This window comes from Centruroides vittatus, unplaced genomic scaffold (genome assembly GCF_030686945.1).
Source record: "Centruroides vittatus isolate TY-2023 unplaced genomic scaffold, ASM3068694v2 scaffold_769, whole genome shotgun sequence".
In the NCBI taxonomy this organism is placed as follows: Eukaryota; Metazoa; Arthropoda; class Arachnida; order Scorpiones; family Buthidae; genus Centruroides; species Centruroides vittatus.
In genome coordinates, this window is record NW_027122717.1 from 1,865,043 (window position 1) to 1,892,835 (window position 27,793).

The 27,793-nt window shown below is 29.8% G+C and overlaps 1 protein-coding gene across 1 annotated transcript in view; it reads left to right on the forward strand.

Moving 5' to 3' along the window:
- The window catches only part of vib (phosphatidylinositol transfer protein vib), a 46,809-nt gene that overhangs the window by 2,338 nt on the left and 16,678 nt on the right, over positions 1-27,793 (forward strand). Inside the window, exons 2-4 of the mRNA XM_067288191.1 lie at positions 13,920-13,950; positions 17,182-17,345; positions 19,107-19,198. Coding sequence (XP_067144292.1) covers positions 13,920-13,950; positions 17,182-17,345; positions 19,107-19,198 — 287 coding nt within the window. The remainder of the gene's footprint in view (positions 1-13,919; positions 13,951-17,181; positions 17,346-19,106; positions 19,199-27,793) is intronic.

The window sequence follows — 27,793 nt, forward strand, 5'->3', positions numbered from 1 at the left end:
TTCAATATATCATTAATTTGAGTTAGCTTAATGATTTGTTTTAACATTTTAACATTTCACCCTGAAGGTAAGTAGAATCTAAACATATTAAAATTTTAGATATAAAAGAAATGAAATCTTAAACCATTATAATTCTGTTTGTTTGTATTTTTAACATTTCATTATTTATACTTAAATTTAATGGTTGGAAAGGTTAAAAACTGGTTTTAATTCTACTGTTAAATGACATAGGGTAGATGTACCAGTTTTGGCCAGTGTACCAGTTCTGGCCAGAAAACAAATTTAACTTAAAAATATAATCACCACATATTCAAATCTGCCCAACAAAACAAACTTTTATTGTTAACTATCCACACAGTTAACAATAAAAGTTTGTTTCATTTGTGATTATATTTTTAAGTTAAATTTGTTTTTTGGCCAGAACTGGTACTACACTGGCCAAAACTGGTACATCTACCCTACATATATTTTTGACTCTGGTTATTTAACTAACTTTTACTAGCATAAATACTTATGAATCTACATCAAAAATAAATGTAATCATCTTAGAACAATGTTTTATCATTTTCATACAATCATTATTAGAACAAATTGATGAAAGCTTAATAAATTTTTTATTGTAATAAAATACTAGCAGCAGCAGTATGGTTTTTGCCAACAAATAACTTATATAAAACACAAGTGTTATAAATGTAATATATGTATAGTATATTTAAACATTGTTACTGGTTTTGTTGTGGATTTGAAAGAATTATAATCTATTTACTTTCTTTCAGCAATCAATCATACAAGGAGCAGTTGTTGATATAGGCTTTATAGATGGAGGAAATGTGTTTCGGGTCTTAATGATCCCTCTTCAGACCTTATAATAGTTGATTATTGGTTACAAATTGACATTAAAAAAAATATTGGTAAATTGACTGGGTAGAATTGTTTACAATGGTTGCTGTAGATGGGTAGAAAATAAGATGTGGGTGGTGTTTAAACATTTGGTATTTTAAACACCACCCACATCTTATTTTCTACCCATCTACAGCAACCATTGTAAACAATTCTACCCAGTCAATTTACCAATATTTTTTTTAATGTCAATTTGTAACCAATAATCAACTATTATAAGGTCTGAAGAGGGATCATTAAGACCCGAAACACATTTCCTCCATCTATAAAGCCTATATCAACAACTGCTCCTTGTATGATTGATTGCTGAAAGAAAGTAAATAGATTATAATTCTTTAGAATATATTGTATACTTTTAACTAATAGAAATTAATTCAAATATTATAAAGAATGTTTTCAAATAATGAGCAATTATTTATTGTGACATTATCATAATGCCAGACTGCAATTTTTAAACATTTTTAATATTTATTTAACTTTGAAAATATGTTCTTCATCTCAAATTAATAGTGACTTGCCCCTTTACATTGTACTTTTCTCTTAATAATAGTGTTGTGCAGGTCATCTATCTAACATCTTTCAGGGAAAATTTTTGAATTGAAATAACATGGCTTTCAGTTTGCATCAGAAGTTCTTATATAGTTAATCAGGTCCTCTTCCTCCTCCTTCTCCTCCTAAGCTTTCCATATCTGGTCTCGACTTTCATCTATCTAACTCCATTCTCAAGATTAAGAAAAGACGGACACAGATGGATAATAGTGGGAATTTATAGGTCTGAAATTTTTTCAAATTGCAGTTCAAAAATCTACTAATCCAATTTTTATATTAAAGCCAAACAGTTGCTGGATTACATTGGACTTTATTAATACTACTAATTAAACACCAGGTAATTTGGCCTAGAGTAGGTATTAGGTCTCTTGATGAATGTAATAATAAATTTAAAAGGTTCTGGAAGAAAAGAATTTGGCTTGAAGTAGGACTTGACTCAGAATCTCCAGTTTGCTATGGAGTTACGTTGCCAGTTATGCTACTAGACCTTTTGATCTTCTCTTCCAGAACTACTAATTTTGACAACCATACTAGTTACTCATGGATGTTTATCACATTTTTATGTAATATAACAGGGGTGGGCAAGCAAGAGTTCAGTGGGAGCTGAAATGTAGGTTTTGCAAAATGCATGGGAGCCACAGTTCTGTACTGTCGTGGCGTATAGTATGGTAAGGTGTGCGATTTTATTATATAATATAAAACAAATATTGAATTTTTTTTAATGAACATATTTTCACAAAATTATAAAAATACAGTTGTAAAAATAATAATAAAAACCAGAAATGAACACTTTCAGCAAGAGCCACATTTGCCCATGCCTGTAATATAATGAAAAGCAGATGGTAATCAATTGAGCTTGATCAAAATAGCTTAACAATCAGTTATGCAATATTGAAAACATAAATGTGACTGTAAATTTACATAATCTTTCTAACAAGATTGTGGGAGTGAAAAAATTAAGGTAAGGTTTAATTATTAAAATAATAATTATGAATGTCACTGTGGCATATGAGTAATTTGTATGTAAGTAAGAAAAATGCAGCATTAATTGGTTTTGTTTTCATAGTTAATCTTTTAATACAGATTGATTTTTATAATTGTTCTTCAGTTAAAATCTTACTGACTATTTCACCTCTAAGCAAACATTAATACAGATTTATGAATTTTCTACTAGACTGGTAAAACAATGAATAGCACTCACAAAACCAAAAATCCAGCTCATAGATCAAAAAGTGAAAGGAGAGTGAACATTTTCCTTTCACTTTTACCTTGTAATGTAGCTAATCAGTATCTGTTTATCCTAAAATAACTGTTTCTGCTCTAAATTTTCTTTGGGTTTCTAAACAAAATTTTTTAATTTTAAAATTTTAATAAACTGGTACTAGTCTGTAATTAACCAATGTTGAAAAATAATTCTTATATAACCTATTGCAATATCATGCTGAACCCAATTAATTTTTATTTTTAAACAACTTTATTGACTTTCTAGCTTATTTTAAATTAAAATGGATTCATTTAATGTAGTCATATTTAAATATTTCTTAAAAGCAAATCTTTCTAATTATATTTTGATAATTTTCTGAATAAGGAAATTCATCTAAATATTTTCTAAGAAAGTTTGTTGAAACTTTAAAAAGTGCAGCAAAAGATTGACTGTATTCTAGTCATAGTTAGAAATGCCTTAGGGAACAAAACATTAACATTGCATAACTGGATGTCTAAATGTAAAAAAGAAATGTAACACCTGATGAGGGGTGCAAGTTACACCAAAACCTTGCACCCGAAATGCATAGTAAAATAAAAAAATAACTAAGATAACGCATAGTAGTCTTTTTCTCTGATGAAATGTGGTCCAGGTAAAATAACAACGGTTGAACTTATCGTTCTTAACTGTGAAGTTTCATCAATTATTTTTTAAAAGAAAGATCTTTAAAGAAATTGATTTTTAAACAATATAAAGAAGCTGCACCATTGATATTATACATATGTTACTTATAGAAGTAATTCATTTTATTATGTGAGACCAAAACAATGTCCTTACATAAGTTTGGATTCCATATTTATGGCAATGGACCACTTTAGTTTAAATTTAAAAAATTTCAGTATGTTCAATGAGAGATGTTTTTGTTATGAAATTTGTACTGCTTAGGTCATGCTTGTATCAGCAGTTAAATGCTATAATTTTGGAATATAGTAATTATACTAACAAGGATTTATTTAAGCTTTGACTCTCTGATTTTGCTGAAATTTTAATGTCTTAGTATAGCCCTTCCACTAATTCATGGCAACAAAATTTGTGCCTGTGAACAGTAATTTGCAAGAAATCATTATTTAAACTTCTGTGTGAGGTATATATATTTATATAAATATCTATCCCTCGTACAGTATGGCACTTGCAAAACAGTTTCACTTTAACCTGGTTGGAAAATTTGGGATATTTCTTTTACAACACTATTTTCAGTTTCGCTCTAACGTAGTTTGAGAATTTGGGAAATCCTCTGTACAAAATTTCACAACTTTTTTGCATGCAAATTCCAATATTAGATATTTTTATTCAAGTAGTCATATTGTCTCAAATTTGCCCATAGATTTTAGAATATTGAATTTTTTTTTCCTTTCGTCAGGTTTACTTTAATGAGAATTGATAGTACAGTTTTTTTCTTATCTTAGCTTTCCTATCAATCAAATGTCATCATCACTGCTTTCATACTTTAGCCTTTAAGACCTTGTCACTGTTTTGCTTTTTATAGATTAATCTTATTTAGTAAAATTTATTTAAACATTTTTAGGTAAATGGTGTTAAGCTTTTTTTTAATTGTAGGTAGGCAATCATTCATAAAAGGATGAATGAAGTGCAGCTGTATCTCAGTACTCGCTGTTCCAACTCAAACAATTTGGTATTTCTAGAAAAACTTTTAACAGTGACTTTTCTCGAATGCCTGAATAGTGGGTCCTGTGGCTTTGGTAGAGTTTAAGTATGAGTAAATACTATATGTCCACAAAATTTTGTCAAAATTGGTGATGACAACCTTCCACGTTCCCCTTGTATTTTTTAAAAAAATCTTTTGGAATGTGTTTTGGCTTTGAAAACAAGGGCCAAATGCCATTCTAGATTTAATATCCTATCAATTACTGTTATTGTGGAAGTATGTATTCTTTTCTATCTTTTTAAAAGTAAAAACTTTTTCAAAAGAACAGTAATTTTTAAACTGATGTACAAAACTTGCTTTATTATGCAAAGAAATAATCAGTATCATTACTTTTTTGGCTGTTACTCATATATAACAAGGGAAAGTATTGGAATTGTGTCAAATTGCAAAAGACAGTAAAATTTGTTTTGAGACTCCCTGAATCCAAAATGTCAAAAAAAGAAATTCTACGTGTATGTTGGCATATTTTGTTTAATATTTCAGATTGGGTAAAGATTAAGAAACAAAATTTGGCATGCTAGCATGTGTATAAGGGGGTATTGATTATATGAAATTTTGGTTGTGAAAGATCAAGGGGATAGAGAGAGAGGATGGTCACATGTCATTATCTTGTGTGAGGTCAGACTTAATGATATTTTACTTGTTAGCATTTAATTTTTATAAAGCTCCCTTCTACCCTCAAAATTAAATCTTTTTACCATTTTATAATAATTAAAAATATAGGAAGTTTTTATAAAATCTCAATGATGCCCTCCACAATTTTATTATGATTAAAAAGTTATATTGGGAATGTTAAATAAGATTTTATTTATGTAACTCATTGCTAGATGTTTTCCTATTTTGGATTACTATTCCTATGCACATATGCTATTCTGTTTTGCTAGTTTCAATACAATATAATAATAAAAACAAAAACAGCATCTGTGTTTTTGTTTCCTTTCATTGTAATTTATCATTGTGAACATGGTGATAAAACATGTTAAGCTGTCACTTAGAAACAGGAATCATTTTTGAATGAATAATTCCAAAAAACACATTTAATCACAGTGTTTAAACAGTATTTCTCAGGTTCTGTTATGTCAAATTTTTATTCTTTAGTCTACTGAAAAAAGATTAATGAGAAAAAACTTGCCACTCCAAAAATTTTTCCACATTTTCTGTCAGTCCACAAAAATTTGGAAATGCTGAGCAGCATTGCATGAAAACTGCCTTTTAGTTCTCAATGAAAACTGCCCTTTAGTTCTTTTAGTTACTTCTTTCTTTCCTGTTCAAACTTACTGTGTTATGTCGTGACATTGTTAGATGTGTGGTGCATGGGACTCCTATTACACACACTTTTTTCCTAAAGTACTTTGTGATTCAGTTTCATGCTGAATGTTGAAATAAGTAGACTAGTTTTTATCGCCACTTTAATTAAAATATTGCCAAGTCGTGATTTTTGATGCTATTCAGTTTGATCCCTCTATTTTAGTTTGAGGAATTTAATGTGAATCTAAAGATGTACTTTGTCTGGTCAAACTAACCATTATAAAGTCCAGCAGTGGCATGCGGTGACATTTGATGATAGGGAAGTTGTGCTGGTCCTGGATAGAATCGTTGGAAACGTTATACAATATTTTGGTGTGTAGCATTTTTTCCCCCTTACCCTCTGATTTTGTTCATCTTCACTACAGAACATTAAATGAATGCAAATAGTTTTAAAGTTTGTTTAAACTCCTATTGACAGCTATTTTAAAAAATTCTATCATTCTACTATGTGATGTCTAAAGATGATTATAGATTTGATTCTTATAACTATATTAAAAAAGTGGCTTAAATTCATATTATTCCTATTTATAATAGTGAACTAATTAAGATTCTTGCCAAAATTTTTCAAAAAAATACAAAAAATGTAAATAAGTAGGTTAATGGAATTTCAAGAAGTGAAAGAGAAATATTGATCAAGCAATAGCTTTCTGAATAAAATTTATTACCTGTGAAAATATATTAAACATGAATGAAAAGTTAATTATATGTTGCTGCATTTAGCTTTTGGTAAGATAAAATGCCACAATTAACAGCTGTAACAGTGACTTTTTAACTTAAAATTATTTCCATCTTCAAAGAATTCAAACATTAATGGGGAATATTATTATAAAACAATTCCATGCAGTGAGAAGTACTTTTGTGCTTCTGAGGCTTGTTTACAGGGATGAAAAATGCACAGTTTGACTTTTGGTATAATTTCCTAATGGAAATAGTAAGTCAAAATTTTCTCAGCATAAAACTAAAGATTTTCATTGTATAAAACAAATATAGTTCAATTTCTTAGCATTTGAGAATATTTAAAGATTTAACAGAGTCAAATATTTATGTATAGTTGTAACAAATAGGTTAAATATGGTTACCTCTTTTAGATTTTTAGTACAATATAGCTATCAAAATTTTAGGAAGTGAAGTATATGGAAAATTTTTTATGAAGGAATCATATTGAGTTGTGAACTACACAATGAGCTATAGTCTTGACTTAATCTTCTTATACAGTCAAACCTGTTTTTATGCGGGGGATAGGGACTGCATTTAAAAAAACGCATAAAAAAAATCTCACGAAACTTCACGAATGGCTGTAAATAATAGTTTTCGCGACACAATTAAAAAATATTTTTTTATGCGGTCAACAGGGACCGCATAAAAAAAGTCTCACATAGAAAATAACTCAAAACCGTACGAAATAGAATTTATTGACAACAGATGTCAGCACTTGACTGCATCGTCTGGTCTATCGTCTATTTTACATATTTTTGTCCAGGTGGTGTTTTGTTGACTTAAAAAGTAAATTATTTCATTTTTTGCATATTCATGCAATAATATTACTATAATAAGTGCATTTATGCTATAATAAGTTTATTTAGCTATAATAAGTCAACGTAAGACATGACGAATCGCACGAGACTAGTCGCCAACTATACCGCACAAATTAAAAATTCGCATTAAAAAAATCGCACAAATAAAAATCACACATAAAAAGAGCGCATAAAAACAGGTTTGACTGTATTAGTGCAATTTATATTTATACTCTTTAATCCAATCTTTTTAGCATGCTCTATTTGCAAGTAGACTTTAGTTTTCCTATTGGACGACAACTATTAAATTTGTTTTGTCTGTTATATCAGTCTTTATTTACATCAAGGGTATTTACTGTGCTTGTATTTTAATTGTAAAAAAAAATTTTTTTCTTTTTCTTAATTACAATTGCTAATTTATTATAAAATGTATGATCTTTCTTACTTTGAATTTAATTCATTCCAGGAGGTTATTCAAAGTCTGAATAAATTTTTTTCTTTTATTTTTATTAGAAGTAATGGAAAGTGAATTAATTCATTCTCAGACTCTAAACAATACTCATTTTGATGAACTTAAATTATGCATATTTGCTGTTTTTTAAGGTAAAAATATATGCAAATTCCTGAAATAATAAAGCATGAAAACAATAAGTAAATACTGTGTAATAAAATGAAAATCACATTTATTGGTCATGCACTTTCGACTTAGCCATTGTAAACATGGCTGCCAGATCTGACACAATGCGTACCACTTAGACTTTGTTGCTTTCACACACTTCATGCCATGTTTAATAAGAAAGTTTGTTGGGTTGAACAGAAAGTTTGTATTTTTTTTTTTTAAACAGTTGTCATTGCTTAACATTTCTATGTGATTTTAATTAAACAGTTGTGAAATTTAATTGCTAATGTGAGATGATTATATTCTTTGTTTAAAAGCTTATTTTAAACTTCACATTTTGTTTGAATAAAACAGTTGAAATGTCTTCAGATAAAAAGCATGTCAGGTGCATTATGCTTTGAGTTTTGGAAAGGATAAATGCTGTAAAAAAAGCACTGAAAATATACAAGTGTGTGGTGCACAGCTGATTGTGTTTTATTCTTACAAGTTGGTGCATTTTTCAATGTGCATGAAGTTTAAAATTTGAAGTATTGTTCAAACTCCAAAGCAAAATTTTTATCAAATTTAGTGTTTGAACCTGAAGTATTCAAAAATAGTCTTTTGAAGTACAAGGTACCATTCACTGTACGTTTAGAACTTGAATCATTACTTTTCTGCTTATGATTATTAACAAAGCATTCTTCTGTTCAATGCAATTGCATTTATTTTTGTATTGAACAAGTTTCTATAAGTTAAGTAAAATATATTTCTTTTAGATGTAATTCATTTTAAATAAAAGAATCTCAATTAACAATTTTTCATTTTCTGTTGTGATCCTTTTGACATCTACTGTAATTAAGAAACCTATAAAGATTATTTCTTGCTTCAATATTCATTTGTGTATAACCTTATGGAAGACAAATAACTGAGATTTTTAGTTGATATCTTAGTTTCTGTAATTTCACAAACAATATGGTTTCAGAAGCAATAAAATGGGACTTTGAAAATATAGTTTACATTTATTACTTTATATATATATATATATATATATATATAATGTATAGAGATTTAGGTTAATCAATTTTATTGATAAGTGGTGATAGTATTGCCACCTTTACAAAATCGCTGACCCGGATGGCAGGTCTGGTTTGTTCGAACAGAAGTTCCTGATGCATGCGCAATGTCATTTTACAATGCGAAGAATAACGTGCATGCTGGTTCTAAATCAGTTACAGTTAGAGACTAGGGACTTGTGTAGGAGTAACGTACAAGCAAAAAAGTCGAGAGGCAGGTTGCGCATCACACGTCTGCATAAACAGAGTAACATGGCGGAATAGCAAATAAGTTTCAGTGAGTGTGAGGTCTTTCGTTGTTCAAATGGTGTAAATTTATAACAATATTTGCAAGAACTTTGTTTCATCGTAATTTCACAATTTCTATGAAATTCCCGGACAAAATTAATAGTTCACCCAAACAGTGAGTCAATTTCCAGACTGTCTGGGTGAAAACTGGACGGGTGGTAACACTAAGTGGTGGTATTAATAAAATACAGTACTTTAAAACTATACTTGAAATGACTACTGTTCAGACCAGTATTGTAATGTATTGCTTTAACTTCATGCTGTTAACTAGATGGTTTTATGAAAAACCAGCTAGTTAACAGTATGAAATTTAAAAAAAATATTCTTTAGACATTTCAAACTAAATTTTGTAATAGTATTTTTGCAAGCTTTATTATATTAATAGTATTTTTATTATATTAGTAAATGAAGTATTGAGATATATACTTCATTTACAAAAAAGATTCAATAAAACAAATGAAGCTATATAAGCTTGGTGCCATTTTTTTTTTATACCCAGTTTTGTAGAGACAAAGGGAGAATTCATAGTCTGTTCTAAATTTTTATAAATGATGCACAACTTTGCAATCACAAAGTGAATAGTAATATATACCTGCAGTGTTTTTTTTTTCACATGCAAACTATTAAGACCAGTTTGTACTTTGAGAATGGAAAAATAAAAACAACAAAATATACTTAGTGCATAACACTGTGCATTACTAGTGACATGCATAGCAAAAGAAGTTAACAGAAATTGTACTTTTTTTTACCTGTTGGCAGCCCACAATTCTCCTGCATCTTTCAATGCAGAGACTGAAATGATTTAGAATTCAAATAGAATTGAATTATCTTTGAATTGTAATTCATTTTATCTTTCATGAATTATGATTTACCTAAAATATCAAAAATGCACTGTGGGATCATCATGATTTCTTTAAGATTATAACATCTGCTTGCCTCTTGAATTAATCACATATCATTAAGAATTTGACTCAAATATTCTTTTAAAATTCTTTTGGTTGTAACTAAGAGGTGACATATCCTTAAACTACATGTACCAAAAATGTGTGGTTTTTTTTTTAAAGTAGAAATGCTAATGAGAAGAGACTATTGCCATGCTTGTTTTTCATTTTCTTAAACTGAGAATTGGACTATTTGAAAGATTATTTTGCTTCATTTTACTGTTTTATTTCATTGATCTGGTTAGTCTAGAACAGGGATGGCAAACCTATGGCACGCGTGCCCAAAGTGGCACGTAACAGAAATCATCTGGCACGTAATGTATCATATGATTTCTGTCTTTTTCAATCATCCTTTCTGTTTATTACCTGATCATCTTTTTTTCAATCAGAATTTTTACATTTATTCGAATTAAAGCGTATTCGTTTAATTTCTTTAAATATCATTACTCGAAGTCTAAGATATTGGCACGCATTAACATCTTTAAAGCTAAGTATGCCTACAATATGGCACGTGGACTCAAAAAGGTTCACCATCCCTGGTCTAGAATAATTAAAGAATAAAATTTTATTATCTTTCTTACTTTTGCAAAATTCTTATGCATTTGAATTAAATTAGATTATTTATATTTTAATTAGTAGAAGCTTTAGTTCATTAGTAGAAGCTTTTTTTTCATTTTGAGAATAGTGGAAATATTGGTTCTAAGTTCACATTTTCTGAGAATTTGATGTGGAGGACATGCTATTTTTACAAAAGGAGCAATATTTGCAATATTCTGTAAGCTGTATAGAATTACTGTGAATTGTTCTCAAATGTGTCACCATTTTATGTACTTCTTAAAATCAGTAGCATACAAAACATTTTACTGTTGTCTTTGGTGTATATTTCTTGGTCTCATTGCAAATATAACAATATGTAAATTTTTAATCTCAATGGTTAAGAATTAATGTTCTTAACTGTGCTTAAATTTTCCTTTTTCACAAAATTTAAGATAGGAAAGTGTTTTAAATGCAAACAAAGTTGATATTTTATGATATATTAGAAGTGAATCTGATTTTTTCAACAGTAAAACACAATCAAGGATATATTCAGATAATGCTTATGGTGCTACAGCACCCCTTGACATCAAAGCAATCGTTTACTTTAAATATAATGCATATCGTATGACTTCAGTGGCAGAAAATAAGGGTGTACAAATAGAAAAAAGATTGTTTCCAAGAAATATTGGTTTAAATGTCAGTGTAGAGCACATACTAAAGATAATTATGTTTAAATTCAAAATAAGTAATTTTCACTGCATTTCTTCTTTGATAATTTCTAATGATTTTATATTTTTTTTCTATTATTCATTTTGGAATCATGCTGATTTATAAATGTCATACTGTAGTTTGTATAATTTATAAGTACAGTCTTCCAGTTAACAATTTTAAAAACCTAATGAAGAAGAATGATGCAAAAAGTTACATAGCTAGCAAGGGTCACTGTAGAAAACTTGAAACAGTTGATTTTTTTAATCAGTTTTCAATTTTTTTTCATCAATTTAAATTATTTATTGCCACCAGTTTTTCTTACTAATTAATGCAGGTGCTAGTAGCTTTATCTATGAGTCTGGAAATCAAAAGCAACATGTTAAGCTGTCAGTTAGAAATATGAATCATTTTTGAATGTTTTTAATCCTGAATCTGCCATAATATCTGATAGACAAATTATTAGTGTAGTGTAAAGTATTTCAGGTCACTTTTTTTATGCAAGCCTTTCTCTTGAAGAATAAATTTTGCATATATTTAAAATGAAAAAAGGTATATAGAAATCATTTATGTTTAATTGTCAACAGAAAATGGTGACTTAACTGTCTTTCAGGTCAAATTACACATTTTATTTAATATTTAGTTCAGTCTGAAAATCAAGATTGTTATAATTTTTGTAGATGTTTATTGGGAAATTGGTTTGGTTATTTATGTACATTTTATATTTGAAATTTTATTTTTAAAATGCTAAGATTATACTAAAGATTAAAAGACTGGATTTACAATTAAATTATATTAAGATGATAATTTAGCTCCTGAAGTTTTCTTTTCAGCTTAGATTTAAATTAAAAAATATAAACTATAAAAAAATTGTTTTATAATTCTTATTGATAAAATTTGAGCACAGTTTAATATCATTATATCTAACTTAATCAATTCTAAAGTGGTGTAAAGAAAACTAGCTATAGTTATTCTTGGTGAAACTAGTTTCTTTTAATCAATAATATGGTACATGTGCAAAGATTTTGTATTATAAATGCTTGTAATATATTATTGTATTGTATTGTTTATGATATGAAATGAAATATCTAGAACAATTTTAAACACTAAATATTTTTTTTAAACTAAATTATGAAAAACTCTGAAAATGCAAATTTCTTTGGGAGTATAAATCAAAAGAGCATATTTCAGATAAAGTACTAAAGTATTTGTAAGTAATAAACTTTTGTTTTGTTTTTATCAATATATACAAGTATACCGTATTTACTTGCATATAAGATGAGGTTTTTATACATTTATCACAGATTCAAATTCCTAGGTCGTCCTATATGCACGAGCAAAAGATTCTTTGTGTTTTCGCAAATAATTTTTGTGAACCATGTATTTGTTTGTACTGAGTGACAATCAGTTAATAAAAGTTTATATAAAATGCTTAAATAAATATTTTAAAATTTTTTATCTAGTTTTACTACGCATTTATTTGATGTCTTTTCAAATGCATTTGTAAACTTGACTCTGTCAAATGGTCAACTTGGTACATTTTGGTCTTGTGAAGTCGTTTTGCTTCGTTTAGCCTTTCAAATCTTATTTATTAACTGCATAACAGTATTTTTTTAAATGTTTAATATAAACTTTGTGGGAAACAAAATTTTGAATTCTTTTTATACAAAGATTACTTTAATACTTGACTTGAGTGCTATTGTCATTCCTGAAATTACACAAATAATTCAAAATTCAAAGTCAAAATACTGGCTTAAGGAGACACTATTTAGTCTCCTAGAAAGTGCTATTTGAATTGGCCTAATTCAATGCATCATATCTGACATGGGAAGCTTTGTATGCTTGATCTATAATTTTAAAAATGCTCTGTTCTAAGTTCTATCAGTTAAACATGATGATTTTAATTTATATGTGGAAGAAAACATTACAGTAAAAAATTTTCATTTTGTTGGTTATTGGTGTCAGTATTTTGAATCAAATAAATCAAAATAATGACACTGATAACTTGTAACCAATAAATGAAGTATTTTGAATTGAATAAATTAACTTATCAAATTGGTTTTGGTTTCTTGTATAAATAAATGTGTGTAAACCAGATTTTTGATGCAGAATTAAGATGATTTGTCCAAATTACAAAATAAACAAACAGCCGATTAAATTATTCTTATACAAAAAACTTCTTATATTTTTCATATTAAAGCCAAACGATTGCCATAGCAAATTGGGTTATTTTTATGGTGTTTGTTTGGCTTTGATTAATAACATTTGTCTTTGAGATGTTTATATATGCATATATAAATTTTTTTAAATTTAAAATCTGGAAGAAGAGATTGACCCAAATTAGTAGTTGGACTTATATGCTTAACTACAAAAAGTTTTTCTAACCAGATTGCTGCTTGATCTATGCTTCAAAACCTATGGAAGCAAAGATAGGATCTGTATGATAATGGTCAAATATCCTGGCTTTCAGATATTTGAACTTGATTGTAATTAGTTCAGAATATTGTAATGAAATAATTGACTTTATTGGACTAAAATATAATTTTTAATACTGGATTTAATTTTTTTTTCAGTCGTGTGGTTCTCCCTTTGACTGTGGAAGAGGTAAGTCTCTCTTATTTTTACATACAGTGGAACCTCATTTAACGAGCACCTCACATAGAGTAGTGACGAGGAAAGGAGAAGTTCCAGATTGTGCGCATGCTGCATCAGTCTATTTAGCACTCATTCTGCTAGCATCTTAAGTGTTGTTTGTGATCACACATTTTTCCAAACTTGTGTTCACACACATTATGTATAAACATCAACAAACATAGCTCATTATATAATAAATATGCCAAATTCTTGGGCTATGTAAAGGCTATAATTAAATATTGAAAATTAATTAATTTGACTAGAGGTAGGCAGTTATGCTGCCATCTTGTATTAAATTTAATGACCAATTCCAAATTAAATCTTAGAAATGTCTAAATTAAAAATTAATTATTTATAATTATTAAATTTAATACAAGATGGCAGCATAGCTGCTTACCTCCTAGTCAAATTAATTCATTTTTAATAGAAAGTTTGCAGCCAAAGTTTTCATCTCTGGAACGTGAATGTCAAATGTTGAGTGCCACATCTTGTAAGCCTAGAAGTTTGACAATGGCATTTGGAATGTCAAGCATGATTCCAATGATGTTCCAAATGCCATTGTCAAACTTCTAGGCCAGTGATTCTCAACCTTTTTTTGTCACGGTACACTTTTAATAATCTAAAAATTTGACAACACACATGGTTACTTTGGTAAATACCGCAGGACAACCAGTAACATTATAACAGTGATTTTTAAATGTGGTTGGTTATTTAGGCCACATTTTCTGAATGCCTTGGTAACTACCGGCAGTTACTGGTAACACCAGTTACAATCTCCAGACATGCCCTAGTAAGATAGAACCGATTGAACTACTTGTCTGAAATTGCTTATGTATGGGTATTCGCAGTGGTGACACATTTCAAAAATCTTGCAGCACACTAAAGTGCCGTGGCACAGTGGTTGAGAATCACTGTTCTAGGCTTACGAAATGGTGGCGCTCAACATTCGATGTTCACGTTTTAGATGGAAACTTTGGCTGCAACCTCTAATATTTAATTATAGCCTTTACATAGCCCAAGAATTTGGCATATCTTTTGGCATGTTTGTCAGATGTGTTCCCCCCCACAAATCAAATTCACATTCCAGGTTGGTTCATTTTGCGCTAGAAGAAAAGATGATGATGATTCACACTTCTTAACAATGTTCAAAGAAAATTATACAATATACAAACATTATACATAAAATATTTGAGTATTTTTTCAGCATGGAATGCATTATTGTATTTTACATTAATTTATATGGGGAAAATTGTTTTGCATTACGAGTAAGATTTCGGAACGAATTATGCTCATTAAGCAAGGTTCCACTGTATTTAAAATTTTTGTACACAAAAAATTATTTAACATAATTTTTTTTAAAAACAAAAGTAAAGATTAAAATCTTAAGACAAAAATCTTAGAAATCCAGAGTTATTAATCAACTATTTATTTCTAATACTCACACACTTAAGCCTATAATTTGTAAGAATAAGTGAATCAAATGCATCTTTAACACAAAATTATACAAACACTAAATCAAAATAATATCCACAAAAATAATTTGATTTTTTTTATTAGAAATTGTAGATTGACTTGCAGACCTGGGCTGCAGGTTTTAATCACTAATTTAGATAATTCTGCTTTTCAGGATTAAGATATACTTAAAAGAAAGGCAAATGGGAAAAATATTTTTTTTTCCCTTAGAAGTTAAGTGTTAAATATGAAAGCATATTCAAATTTCAAAGAAATTTGAAGATGACTTTTTTAAATTTCATGGCAAAGGAGTGAGGCAAGACTGTTGGATGTGTTTTTATGTATAATCATTCAGTTAACTTGTAATTTATCTAATTTCAGAAAAATTTTAACATATACACTTACCATTGAGTCTCGAGTCCAAAAACATTAAAAGTACAAGTATGAATATCACAAAAACAATCTTCAGATCACAACAAAAATTAAAATTGTAAATTTTGTATCATAACATGTTTGATATTTGTTTTTATCTGGATATTCTGGATGAATCTGTTGCCAAAAATATTAGTCAAAATTATTCTTTTGAAAAAAATAAAATATATAAACTATGTAAATTTGTTACTGCTGTAGATCCAATATCAAAAGGTTTCAAAATTGTTGCATTTCAAAAATGATACTGTATAATCTTAAATTGTTTTAGTAGTAATGAATCTTTTGATGTTCTTTCTCACAACTCAGGAAAATAAGTCTTAAATTGTTTATTAATTTTTCAATTGTTGTCTTGGCAAATTCATCAAATAATTACTACTGTTAGCAGTTTCAAGTTCTATGAATCTTTTAAGATCTAGCTGCTCAAAGATAAACTTTCTCTATCAGACTACTTAAACAGGATTTTTTTCAGCTGATATGTGTATGTAGTAGCAGCAGTAATTTTTTTGTTTATAAGCGATGCTCTTTTTGTAATGTTTTTCCAAACACTATCAAAATTTTAACAAAGTTTAAATGAATTTAAGATCACTTTCAAAAATTTTTCTCATAGAAATGATATGAGGATGCAGAGAACTAAACATTCATTCAAATACTTTATATTTATTTAGAAATTTCATTGTTCTGAGATTGATAAAATAAATAGGTTCTAGAATAAAACAAAGTACAAATTGAATTATTTTCAAACAGGGTCTAATAATCAAATATTCTTATTGATAATAAGACACACACACACAACCTGCTGCAAACATCATCACTATACTCGCTCCAGGCCGATTCTTTTCTTTCAGAAGTTCTAAATTATTTAATTAAAAATTATTATAATTATTAAATTTAATGGTGCCTAATGCCTCCCTCTAGTACCAAATTGTTTCATAATTTATTAGTATTATAGCCATCTTCCAATCCAATAACATATGGCTTTGATTGGCTTGTAGTTTTTACAACCTGCTGCATTTGATGATAGGGCTTCAGTTAATTTCTTTTCAAATTTTATAAATGATTTAATTTTTTAAATGATTTAATTTTTTATCTTGATGTAACTGTTTGATCTCAGCTAGTCTTCTAAAAATTGTTGAATAAAGCCCATTCTTATTTTTCTTTTTAAGCTAAATTTATTTATAATTCACTTGTAAGTTCTTTAAGAATAAATTTTTGTACTTTAATTCATATTTCCATGATTTATTGTCTAATAAATTAAATGAGATTTATTTATTTAATGAACTTTTTTAATATTCTGTATCATAAACTTCTTACTTTTAGTATCAAGTTGGTCAGTTATTTTCTGTGGCAGAAGCAAGTAAAAATGAAACAGGTGGCGGTGAAGGAATCGAAGTTTTAAAAAATGAACCATTTCATGATGTCCCACTTCTTGGTGGAAAATTTACCACTGGTCAGTACACTTACAAGATTTATCATTTGGCAAGGTGAGCAATTTTATTAATCTGGCAATAATAATTAGCATTAAATATGAATTATTGTTACTATACAAAATTTATTATTCTTTCACTGGAAGAACAAAGAAAAAATAATGTTTGCAAGTCTATGTTTAATATTAAATATTTTGGGATCATCCCATTTTCAGATCTGCATGTTCAAAAATAATGAACAATTAGAAATCCTCCTGAGTGCATAAAATAATGGAATTACAAGGCTATCATTCCATTATTGTACACCCTCGGATGATGAATTACCAATATAGGCTATATAAATATCAGGCTATATAGCCTAATATTTAAGGCAATTGTTGATAATTCATTATATACTCAACAAGCTTAGAGATGTTTATTACTTACCCTCAGGTGATTTTTGAATTGTTTAACATTCTATTTTTGACATACAGTTCTGAAGGTGGAATGGTTTCAATGTTTAATCTTAAATCTGGACTTCAAGTATTCTAGCATACTTTTTTTTTTTTACTTTATGTAAAACCACACCCACACATCTACCTTTTCTAAATATAATAAAAGCATTTCTACTTAATCATCAGAAAAGAATTTAAAAGAATTCATAACTGATACATTTCATATCAGAAGTAATATACATATTTACATTTTTCATTTACTCTAGAAGGAATTTTTTTTAAAGATTATCATTTTTATCACCATAAATCCAATTTAAAGTACTAGTGAAAGAAAATGTTTTTTATCAAATAAATTGAAATCTAAAGTGATTTTTTTTCCATGATTTATTAGACAATAAATCATGGGAAAAAACTTTTAATTTATTGTGTTAGATATTAAATTTATTCATTTTTAGAATAAGTCAAAAACTTATCTAGAAAATATCAGTTTTCTGGCTGCACTTTGAACTGTATTATGAACTGACTCATGTTGAATAAAATTTTCTTTTTTAGGAAATAAATTAAACAATATAATTGCATTTACTAGTTCACTTGACAGATAATTAATCAGCACACTGTATTCAGATTAATAAAGTATTAAGAACAACCCTAAAATGTATTAGGTACATATATACAAACATATGATGACAAATTACTTATGAACTATCATCTTACTGTAGTTATATTGTTCAGCCATTTTATTAGATTTTAAGCAGCTCTAAATATTTTATTAACGTAAAATTTTTATTCTATAGAGCAATAAACAAGCAATAGATTATATAAGAACACTTGCTCAAATGGCCAATATTTTGTTGTTAGAATTAAAAATAAATATGTATTATATTTCAGATTTTATAAAAGTGTAGTCAAACTATTCAATTTTTTTTAACCAATAGACAAAATGAGTAGATTGGAATTTCTGTTCTAATGTATATCATTGATAGACAATCCTAATTGCTCATAACACAATCTGCATTGATTAAAAAGATTAAGGATTTCATGTGTGTTCTTGATTCTTTTTAATTTTTTGACTTTCATCTTTTTTTAAAGTTTTTTTTTTTTTTTTAATGCATGATAATTGAGAGGTTTTAATAATGAATTAATAGTTACAATGTTTAAAGTATTTTCATATTTCAGTTTTTTACGCTAAACCTGACAGACTTCAATAATTACTATAATCTGAGAAATATTTAATTTGAAAATTAAAGTAGTTTATAATGTACCTTTTTTTTATTTAAAAAAAAAATTTTGATTTTTAATTGTCAAAATTTTATTTTATTGGCTATTTTGAACAATTTTTAATTTTGTGATTATATGAAAAATTTACATAAAATATAATTTGCAGTAAAGTTCCAGCATTTATAAGATTACTAGCACCAAAAGGATCTTTAGAAATACATGAAGAAGCTTGGAATGCTTATCCATACTGTAAGACAGGTGAGTTTTTAAAAATATAATCAACGTATATACAGATCACCAATAGTTTTAAGATTTTTTTTTCCATTTAATATATTATACCAAACTTTTTGAAAAATTTCTATTAGCCTTAATACACTTCAATATTCATACTGGCAGGAAGCCCAAATCATAAGTTTCTCACTCCTCTCGTGCATCTACTCCATTAATAGTGTGTGTAAACAATAGACAATGAGGTTCTGGTAGAAAATTCCACTGAGTTCGGCATTAAACTAGTTCCTTTTTTAACACTAGCACTTTCGACGAGTTTATAATCGTCGTCTTCAGGTGAAAAGAATGATTTTAAAAACAAACATGCCGAATGTTCTAAAGAGAACAGAATTTTTGAATTCAAAACAGGCATCCGATAATTCCGTTAAGAACGTGCAAAAAGATGTTGACGTGTTCGAATTCTTAAATCTACGGTGTGAGCGGCGCATGCGTGGAATTGACACCACGATGGCGATACGATGTTAGGCGTGTTTCGTTGTTTAAACGCCGATACAATGCTACCCACACCCTGGGTAGATCTAGGGTGGGGACATTGCATGCTTCCGTAATAGCTGTGAGTAGCGCTTTCCAGATGAACACAAGCTTTCGATTCTAGCCTTGCTCGAGAACTTTTTTAGCGAGCTCTGTAGTATATTTTTCCTTGGCTACATCGTCCTGATGCTCTGCGAGGCAGGAGGCGAGCATTCTTGTTGTTGCTCCTATATATCTTGTGCTAGCTCCCGTTGCTGGATTTTCTAGGTGTATTGCGTAAACTCTTGATTTTTCTGAAGTGGTTAGCTTGTCACGATCATTACAGATGCACCTACGTAGGTTTGGTAGAGGGGTTATAGGTAGATTCTAGTTGTACCGCCGAAAGATACGACTGATGCGTATAGAGGGTGGTCCGAGATACGGCAACAGAACTTGGATCGCGGATGTTTTTTTCTTTTTCGTGCAGCGTGGTACGTGGGAATAGGGACTCCTTTACCCTGCGGAGTACATGCTCATATTTGCCACGCGTGAATCCTGCACGAGATATTGCCACTCTGACGATGTCTAATTCACTTTTTATTGCTATCTGCGTCAACGGAAGCAATAGCGCCCTTCTAACAAGTGCAGCAATGGCGGCATTGATATATTGCGATGGTTGGAAAGCATCTGCTGGGATAATAGACTGTAACTCGTTAGGTTTGTGATGAACTGCAAACTGCGGCCCCTCAACCGACTCTTTTATGCACAAATCCAAGAATGTTATTGATTCATCCTGCTCTTTCTCCCAAGTGAAACTGATCGTGGGGCATATGCTTGTTAGTTGCTGCACAAATTTGAAAAATTCCTTTTCTGTATTCTTCCATATTATTAAGATATCGTCGAAATAGCGCAGATATAGTGATGGATAACTGATGGCAAGAGGGGAGTGGAAAACTCTACTTCTACGTTATATGTTCAACTAGGAAAAATAGAGTATAGCATCCAATTCTACGCAGGCGATAAGAAAGAAGTTGAACAAAAAACTACGGTGATTAATGTGCTCATCACACAAACAAGAAAGGGTGCTAGCAACCACTCCGTATTACAATTACGCGGAAGAGGATTTGCCTGTCGAAGTGCACGACGTCCTACAAAAGGGACCCAAGTACATTCCCCCCCCCAGCAACACCGACCTTAACCGGTTAGTGCGAGCTGCTTTAGCAGCATTGAAGTCCTGGCAGACAGCAACCATGCACCCACAAATGGAATTAGAAATCGTCACAAAGCTTGCGGCGGTGAAGCAAGTATCTGGTGTGCTTAAGCGTTACATGAACCAAAAAGTAGTAATGCAATTCCTAGCTAGGAATGACTTGAGGCTATTAATTTCTGACAAGGACAAACGATTCGTTCTGTGCAGGAAAGATGATTTTATCATTAAAGCCAATGAGTTCCTATCGCAATCACACTCGCAGGTAGTAAATGACGACCTGACGCCAACAGTACTACGAAGAGCAAGAAAAATAATAGCATTACCAGGAGTAGCCTTGACCCTAACTGGGTGCCTCGATCCTCCCACAAACGTAGCATGCCCTAGACTATTTTTCCAACCAAAAACACACAAAACAAACTGGCCATTACGTCCACTGGTAAATAAGAGATTGCATCCTACATATTTCGTAGGAAAGGCGCTCGCAAAGTTCTTGTGTGAACTTCTTCCAGATTCACCGTACGTTACCCCATCATTTGTGGCTGCCAAGTCCTCCATTGTTTCCAGCATAAGTAGAATGCACCAATGCTCCCTATACTTTCTACAAATTGGATGTGGTGTCATTATACTCATCTGTGCCTGTTTTTGAAGCCGTAATGCTTGCCAACGCCTTGATCATCAGAAAAGGATTTAACATACAACAGGTGCTAGACATACGTGACGCCCTAACTTTCATCACCGAGCGCAACTATTTCCTTTTCAACAAGAACATCTACTTGCAAAAGCGAGGAGTTCCTATGGGCTCTCCTCTATTTGCAGACTTAGCTGAGCTCATTATGAGAGAAATCGAGCGTACAGTTTTCCACTCCCCTCTTGCCATCAGTTATCCGTCACTGTATCCACGCTATGTCGACGATATCTTAATAATATGGAAGAATACAGAGGAGGAATTTTTCAAATTTGTGCAGCAACTAGCAAGCATATACCCCATGATCAGTTTCACTTGGGAGAAAGAGCAGGATGAATCAATAACATTCTTGGATTTGTGCATAAAAAAGTCGGTTGAGGAGCCGCAGTTTGCAGTTCATCACAAATCTAACGAGTTACCATCTATTATCCCAGCAGATGCTTTCCAACCGTCGTGATATATCAATGCCGCCATTGCTGCACTTGTTAGAAGGGCGCTATTGCTTCCGTTGACGCAGATAGCAATAAAAAGTGAATTAGACATCGTCAGAGTGGCAATATCTCGTGCAGGATTCACGCGTGGCAAATATGAGCATGTACTCCGCAGGGTAAAGGAGTCCCTATTCCCACGTACCACGCTGCACAAAAAAGAAAAAAACATCCGCGATCCAAGTTCTGTTGCCGTATCTCGGACCACCCTCTATACGCATCAGTCGTATCTTTCGGCGGTACAACTAGAATCTACCTATAACCCCTCTACCAAACCTACGTAGGTGCATCTGTAATGATCGTGACAAGCTAACCACTTCAGAAAAATCAAGAGTTTACGCAATACACCTAGAAAATCCAGCAACGGGAGCTAGCACAAGATATATAGGAGCAACAACAAGAATGCTCGCCTCCTGCCTCGCAGAGCATCAGGACGATGTAGCCAAGGAAAAATATACTACAGAGCTTGCTAAAAAAGTTCTCGAGCAAGGCTACAACCCCCTGTGGTCCAGAACGGAAATAATAAAATGTTGCAACAATCGAAGGCTTGTGTTCATCTGGGAAGCACTACTCACAGCTATTACGGAAGCATGCAATGTCTCCACCCTAGATCTACCTGGGGTGTGGGTAGCATTGTATCGGCATTTAAACAACGAAACGCGCCTAACATCGTATCGCCATCGTGGTGTCAATTCCACGCATGCGTAGCTCGCACCGTAGATTTAAGAATTTGAACACGTCAACATCTTTTTGCACGTTCTTAACGGAATTATCGGATGCCTGTTTTGAATTCAAAAATTCTGTTCTCTTTAGAACATTCGGCATGTTTGTTTTTAAAATCATTCTTTTCACCTGAAGACAACGATTATAAACTTGTCGAAAGTGGTAGTGTTAAAAAAGGAACTAGTTTAACGCCGAACTCAGTGGAATTTTCTACCAGAATCCAGTTAAACTTGGCATGAGCTCTTAATTTTATTTTGAATAGACAATGACATCTCTCCCTCCCTGCCTGGCAATATCTCTTCAGTCTTTTGCATTAATCACTTCTGTTATAATTATCTTATATTCCTTTCTTCAGATACCTGAGGATAGCCTATTAACCATGCTTCAAACATTTAGCACTTATTTTAAATTTTACCAATGTTAAAGGTGCATTAATTGGGCTGTTAAATATTTTCTACATAATTACAATTACCAGAAAGATTTAGATGCTATACAATAACAAAATGCTAGTTATACAGTAAAAATATAACAAATGCCAATTAACAAAAAATTGAAAATTGATTATTCATTATAATGTGTAAAAATGTTTTTACAAATAGTGCTAATAAACATTTCAATGGAAGTTCAACTCTTCACAAATGAATGATTGTAACAAAATCTGGAAATGTAATTTTATTGTCATTGGTTACTCAACATTTATCTGACAATACAAATCTTAATTTTAACTATCAATTAGATCATGGAATAATTGTCTTTTGTATAATTATCCAGTTTCTAAAATGGTAGGCTTGTCTTTGTCTAATGCTGTAGAAGCTGAAATCTAAGATTGTTTTGGATGCAGTTAAATGTCACATTTGAATGCTGTAACAGTTCAGAAATTTGTGGAAAGTTCTGTTTGATTATGTATACAGCAAATTTGAAAAACTTTCAGCATAAACAATCTGTTTTGGAGGATGTGATTGTCCATGTCACTATTTCATGCATTGACTTTTTGTTGACATTGTTTGATTGCCATGTAGTCAAGGCAATAGAGGTTAGCTTGCTACCTTTGAGAAACTATATTCATTGCCATCTGCATTGTCACACAACTTTTTAATGGGTAGTTTGATCAGAATGTCAGGTTCCATGCCTCACTAATTGGTCACCTATTGTGAATCTGGCCAAACCAACAAAAGGTATGAAAAACATTCTTTTAGTGACTACGTGGAAGTCAGATGCCAGAAACTGTAATGAAATCCGTAATTAACTTGTAAAAATTTCACACAATTAAGATTTTATAACTAACAGTACTATAAAAATTACTTTGAAGATCTTTTTGCTCTCAACATGTGTAAGTTTTTTCATTTTTCTAATAACTTCCTAACATTCAGGCTTTTTATTACACTAAAAAAAAAATTTTTTTTATTTTGGTGACACAATATGTTTAGTGACATTTTTACCATATTCAGTTAGCATTTTGATCTTGGTCAAACCAAGAAAAATTGACTGTGGTGATATAATCTATTTTTTTTTTTTTTTTTTTTTTTTTGTGATACTTTTTTTTGGAAACCTTTTTTAATCACATGATTTTAAATGAAACTTTTAATAATAATCTGAACTTTTGTTTCATCTGATCAAACATTATCTGCAATATGTAGCTTCATAACAAAATGATATGTACCAAATTTGTACTGTTTAGATATTCCAATTTAAAATATTTGCTTCAAATTCTCAGCTGTCAATTGTATTCATAAAACGTTTTTCATCATTTTATATAAGGATAACTTAGCTGGATTATTTAATCCACCTTTAACAGTGGATTTTTGGAAGGGACTAATGTTTTTGACCTATGGTGGCCCATTAAAACATTGGTGCTCTTTTTCAAAAATTGCTGTTTAAAGTGCATTAAATAATTCTGTTTATAATACCAAAGAATGTAACTTAACTTGAAAACATCAATCCTATGGTTCTAATTGGTTATAGGTTTTAAATGTTTCATCGACAACTGACTGCTTCTATCAAAATAGTTAGTTTCATCTTACTATGTGATACACTTAGTACCTTAAATTTTTTTTATAGTTAGCTACTATATTTGCTATTTACAGTTTGGATTCTTAAAATATTATCTTGTATTTAGCTTAGTTATTAGTTCTAAAAAGCAGTCCTTTTGCAGACATGCCTGTAAATAAACTGATTTAGTTTTCATAAGTTTCAGAGAAATGATTAAAAGCTTACCCCATAAGACATTAAAAACTGACCATGTTCAACTGAATATAGCAATTATCAACAATTTAATTATAAAAATTTGCTGTATTTTTAAAGAAAAATAAAATTCTGATTTATTTATTTTTTTAAGATAAAATCATCCACCTATCAGATTGATTGATTGAATTTTAGATTTTTAAAGAGTTTTTTTATTAACTTATTGTTTGTATGTCCACTTTGTGCATCATATAAAGTAACAAAATTTTAACTCTTTCCAGTTTCTGATCTAGTTGAAATTTTGCTTGCTTATTTATTCTCAATAACAATACATTATTTACAAATTCTAAAAAAATTTTTTAACAATTTTAGATTTTTAACAGATTTTTTTTAAATTGTATTGTCTATATAAAATCTTAACTTTTTTTTTTCCTCTCCCACTTCCCAATTAAATGCTGAAACAAGAATAATTTTTGATAATTGAGTATTACATATATAAAATCATATTTTTTTAATTTTTGAAGTTTTACTTTATTTGCATAAATTCACTAAAAAGTAAAAAATAAATCTTCAGCTTTTACACTATTCTTAGTTATACTTTATCAATTTTTATGGGTTCTTCATGAGTATGCCATGCTTCTATTTTTGGTTGTGTAATACCAAGAATACTATGAAAGCTAATAAATGCACTAAAAGTAAATTACATGTTCATGTGAAATAGTGTTTTCTTATTAATAATTATTTTACTAAGTCAGTTTTCAGGAAGCCCCAATTCATGTCTGTTTATATAAAATAGTACAAAAGAGCATAACATAACAATAATAAAAATTAGAACACTAAACATCACTCTTCTACTTAACACCAGAGAAATCTATTAAAGAAAAATAAACACAAAAACTGAAATCTAAAATACAACTTCGAAATTAATCTTAACATTCAATATTAACCACTCTGCAGTGATCAACAGACATATCCATCAAGGGCGATCACGTGGCAGTGGTGAATGACGTCTATATCCACAAATTTTGCAGATATTGCCAAAAACTAGCCAAAAATTACCGCAAAAAAAATTCACATAAAAAAGGAATTATATGACAATAAAAAAAGATTTTTCTTTACTAGACATAACTGTTTAAAAAAATTTTTTTTTTTTTTTGAAATGGAAATGAGAAAAACACGTGGGAAAATTCTTTAAAAATTTTCCACGTTTATTGTCCACAACATCATGGTAGCTCCATATCTGACTAACCCACTGTAGAAAGGTTAAACAACTTGAATGATACCTGCCAAAACTCGCTTATAATTTCCATTTTAAGCAATTATAGTGCTGCCAGTTTATTAATAGATATATTTTGAGTAGTATTAAATTTGTACAAAGGAATTTTAAATCTAAAATAGCTTCTAGTAGATACAGGAACTTTCAGATATACTTATTTTAACAAAACTGGAACTTCAATTTCAGATTGTAACAGACCTTAAAAACTGCATACATTGAATATTATAGTGTCATTAAAGGTAGGAAATGTATTAAAGCCTTTTTGATATATATATATGTTCTTGATCTAACATAAATTTCCTTCCACAATATTTTTTAATATGGATATTAATTGTATCTGCTGTGTTTAACTGTTATCAAAAGTGTATTCCAGATCAAATAAAATCTGAATAGACAAAAGCTGAATACAAAGTTTTTTTTAGTATACTTATTTCTACTGCTTCTCAAAACTAAAAATCATTCCCTAAGTTCTAACAGCAGTTGTGATTATCTTTTTTCACATGTATTATAAAGGAAAATCTACATAATATACTCCCAGGTCTGTTTTCAACTCTGGTAATGTCATATTCCTGTATATAGTAAACTGTAAAAAAATTAAATTTCTTTTACCACACTTCTCACTGTTCTGTTGAAGGTCAAGAATAAAGTTCAGAGTTATTTGCTTTCTTATCATTATAAATAGCAAAATTTGATGAGCTTATTCAGCTATTATCTACTTGAACCAATAATTTAGCTATAAGTGCCAAAAGATATATCCATTGGGACCAAGGGATTGGTACTTCTCAACAAAGTTTTACTTGAGCAAATTAGATCCAAACAGATAGTGCAATCTTACAATAAAGCTTCAGGTTTGAGTTTTTTTACTTTATACAAGAATTAAATCTCTAAATTTTTGCAAAAATTATACTATCAGATCTTCAAGTAGTGTAGTTTTTACTATACTGCTTGAAGATCTGATATAATTTGGATGATTTTAAATCTTCCACTAAAAATTTTAATTGCAATTTTTTTGCAATGGAGATTAAAATCATCCGCTAGAATGACTATTTCATCTATACCTTCCAAGAAGATATTTAAATCTTCAAGATATTGACTTCAAAATTTTATAGGAAGTATCAGGAGGGAAATAGTGATTACCAATTAATATTGCTTTACCAGTAGTATAATTCTAATCCATAACTGTTCTTTATATTGTTTCAAATTCAACTTCAGTAACAGGTAAGCACCTTGACACTGCAATTAAAACACAACCTTCTAATTGATCACGTGTATCTGTTTTAGCTTCCTATTAACTTTAATGAATATTTTTCACCTTCCTATAGAGGAAATCAAACCATGTAACCAATTTTATGTTACCCATACAATGTCATACTAATCAAACAAAAATATTACAAGTAAAAGTCCTCATTTGGTTTTTAAGCCATAAACATTTCGTATATAGAACTTAAGTGCCATTATGCATTATCATCTCCTCCTTTCCATGCCACCCAGAAATTAAATTATCATCTTTCTCACTAAAGTTGTGAATTTTATGTAATTTTTCAAAAAGTTG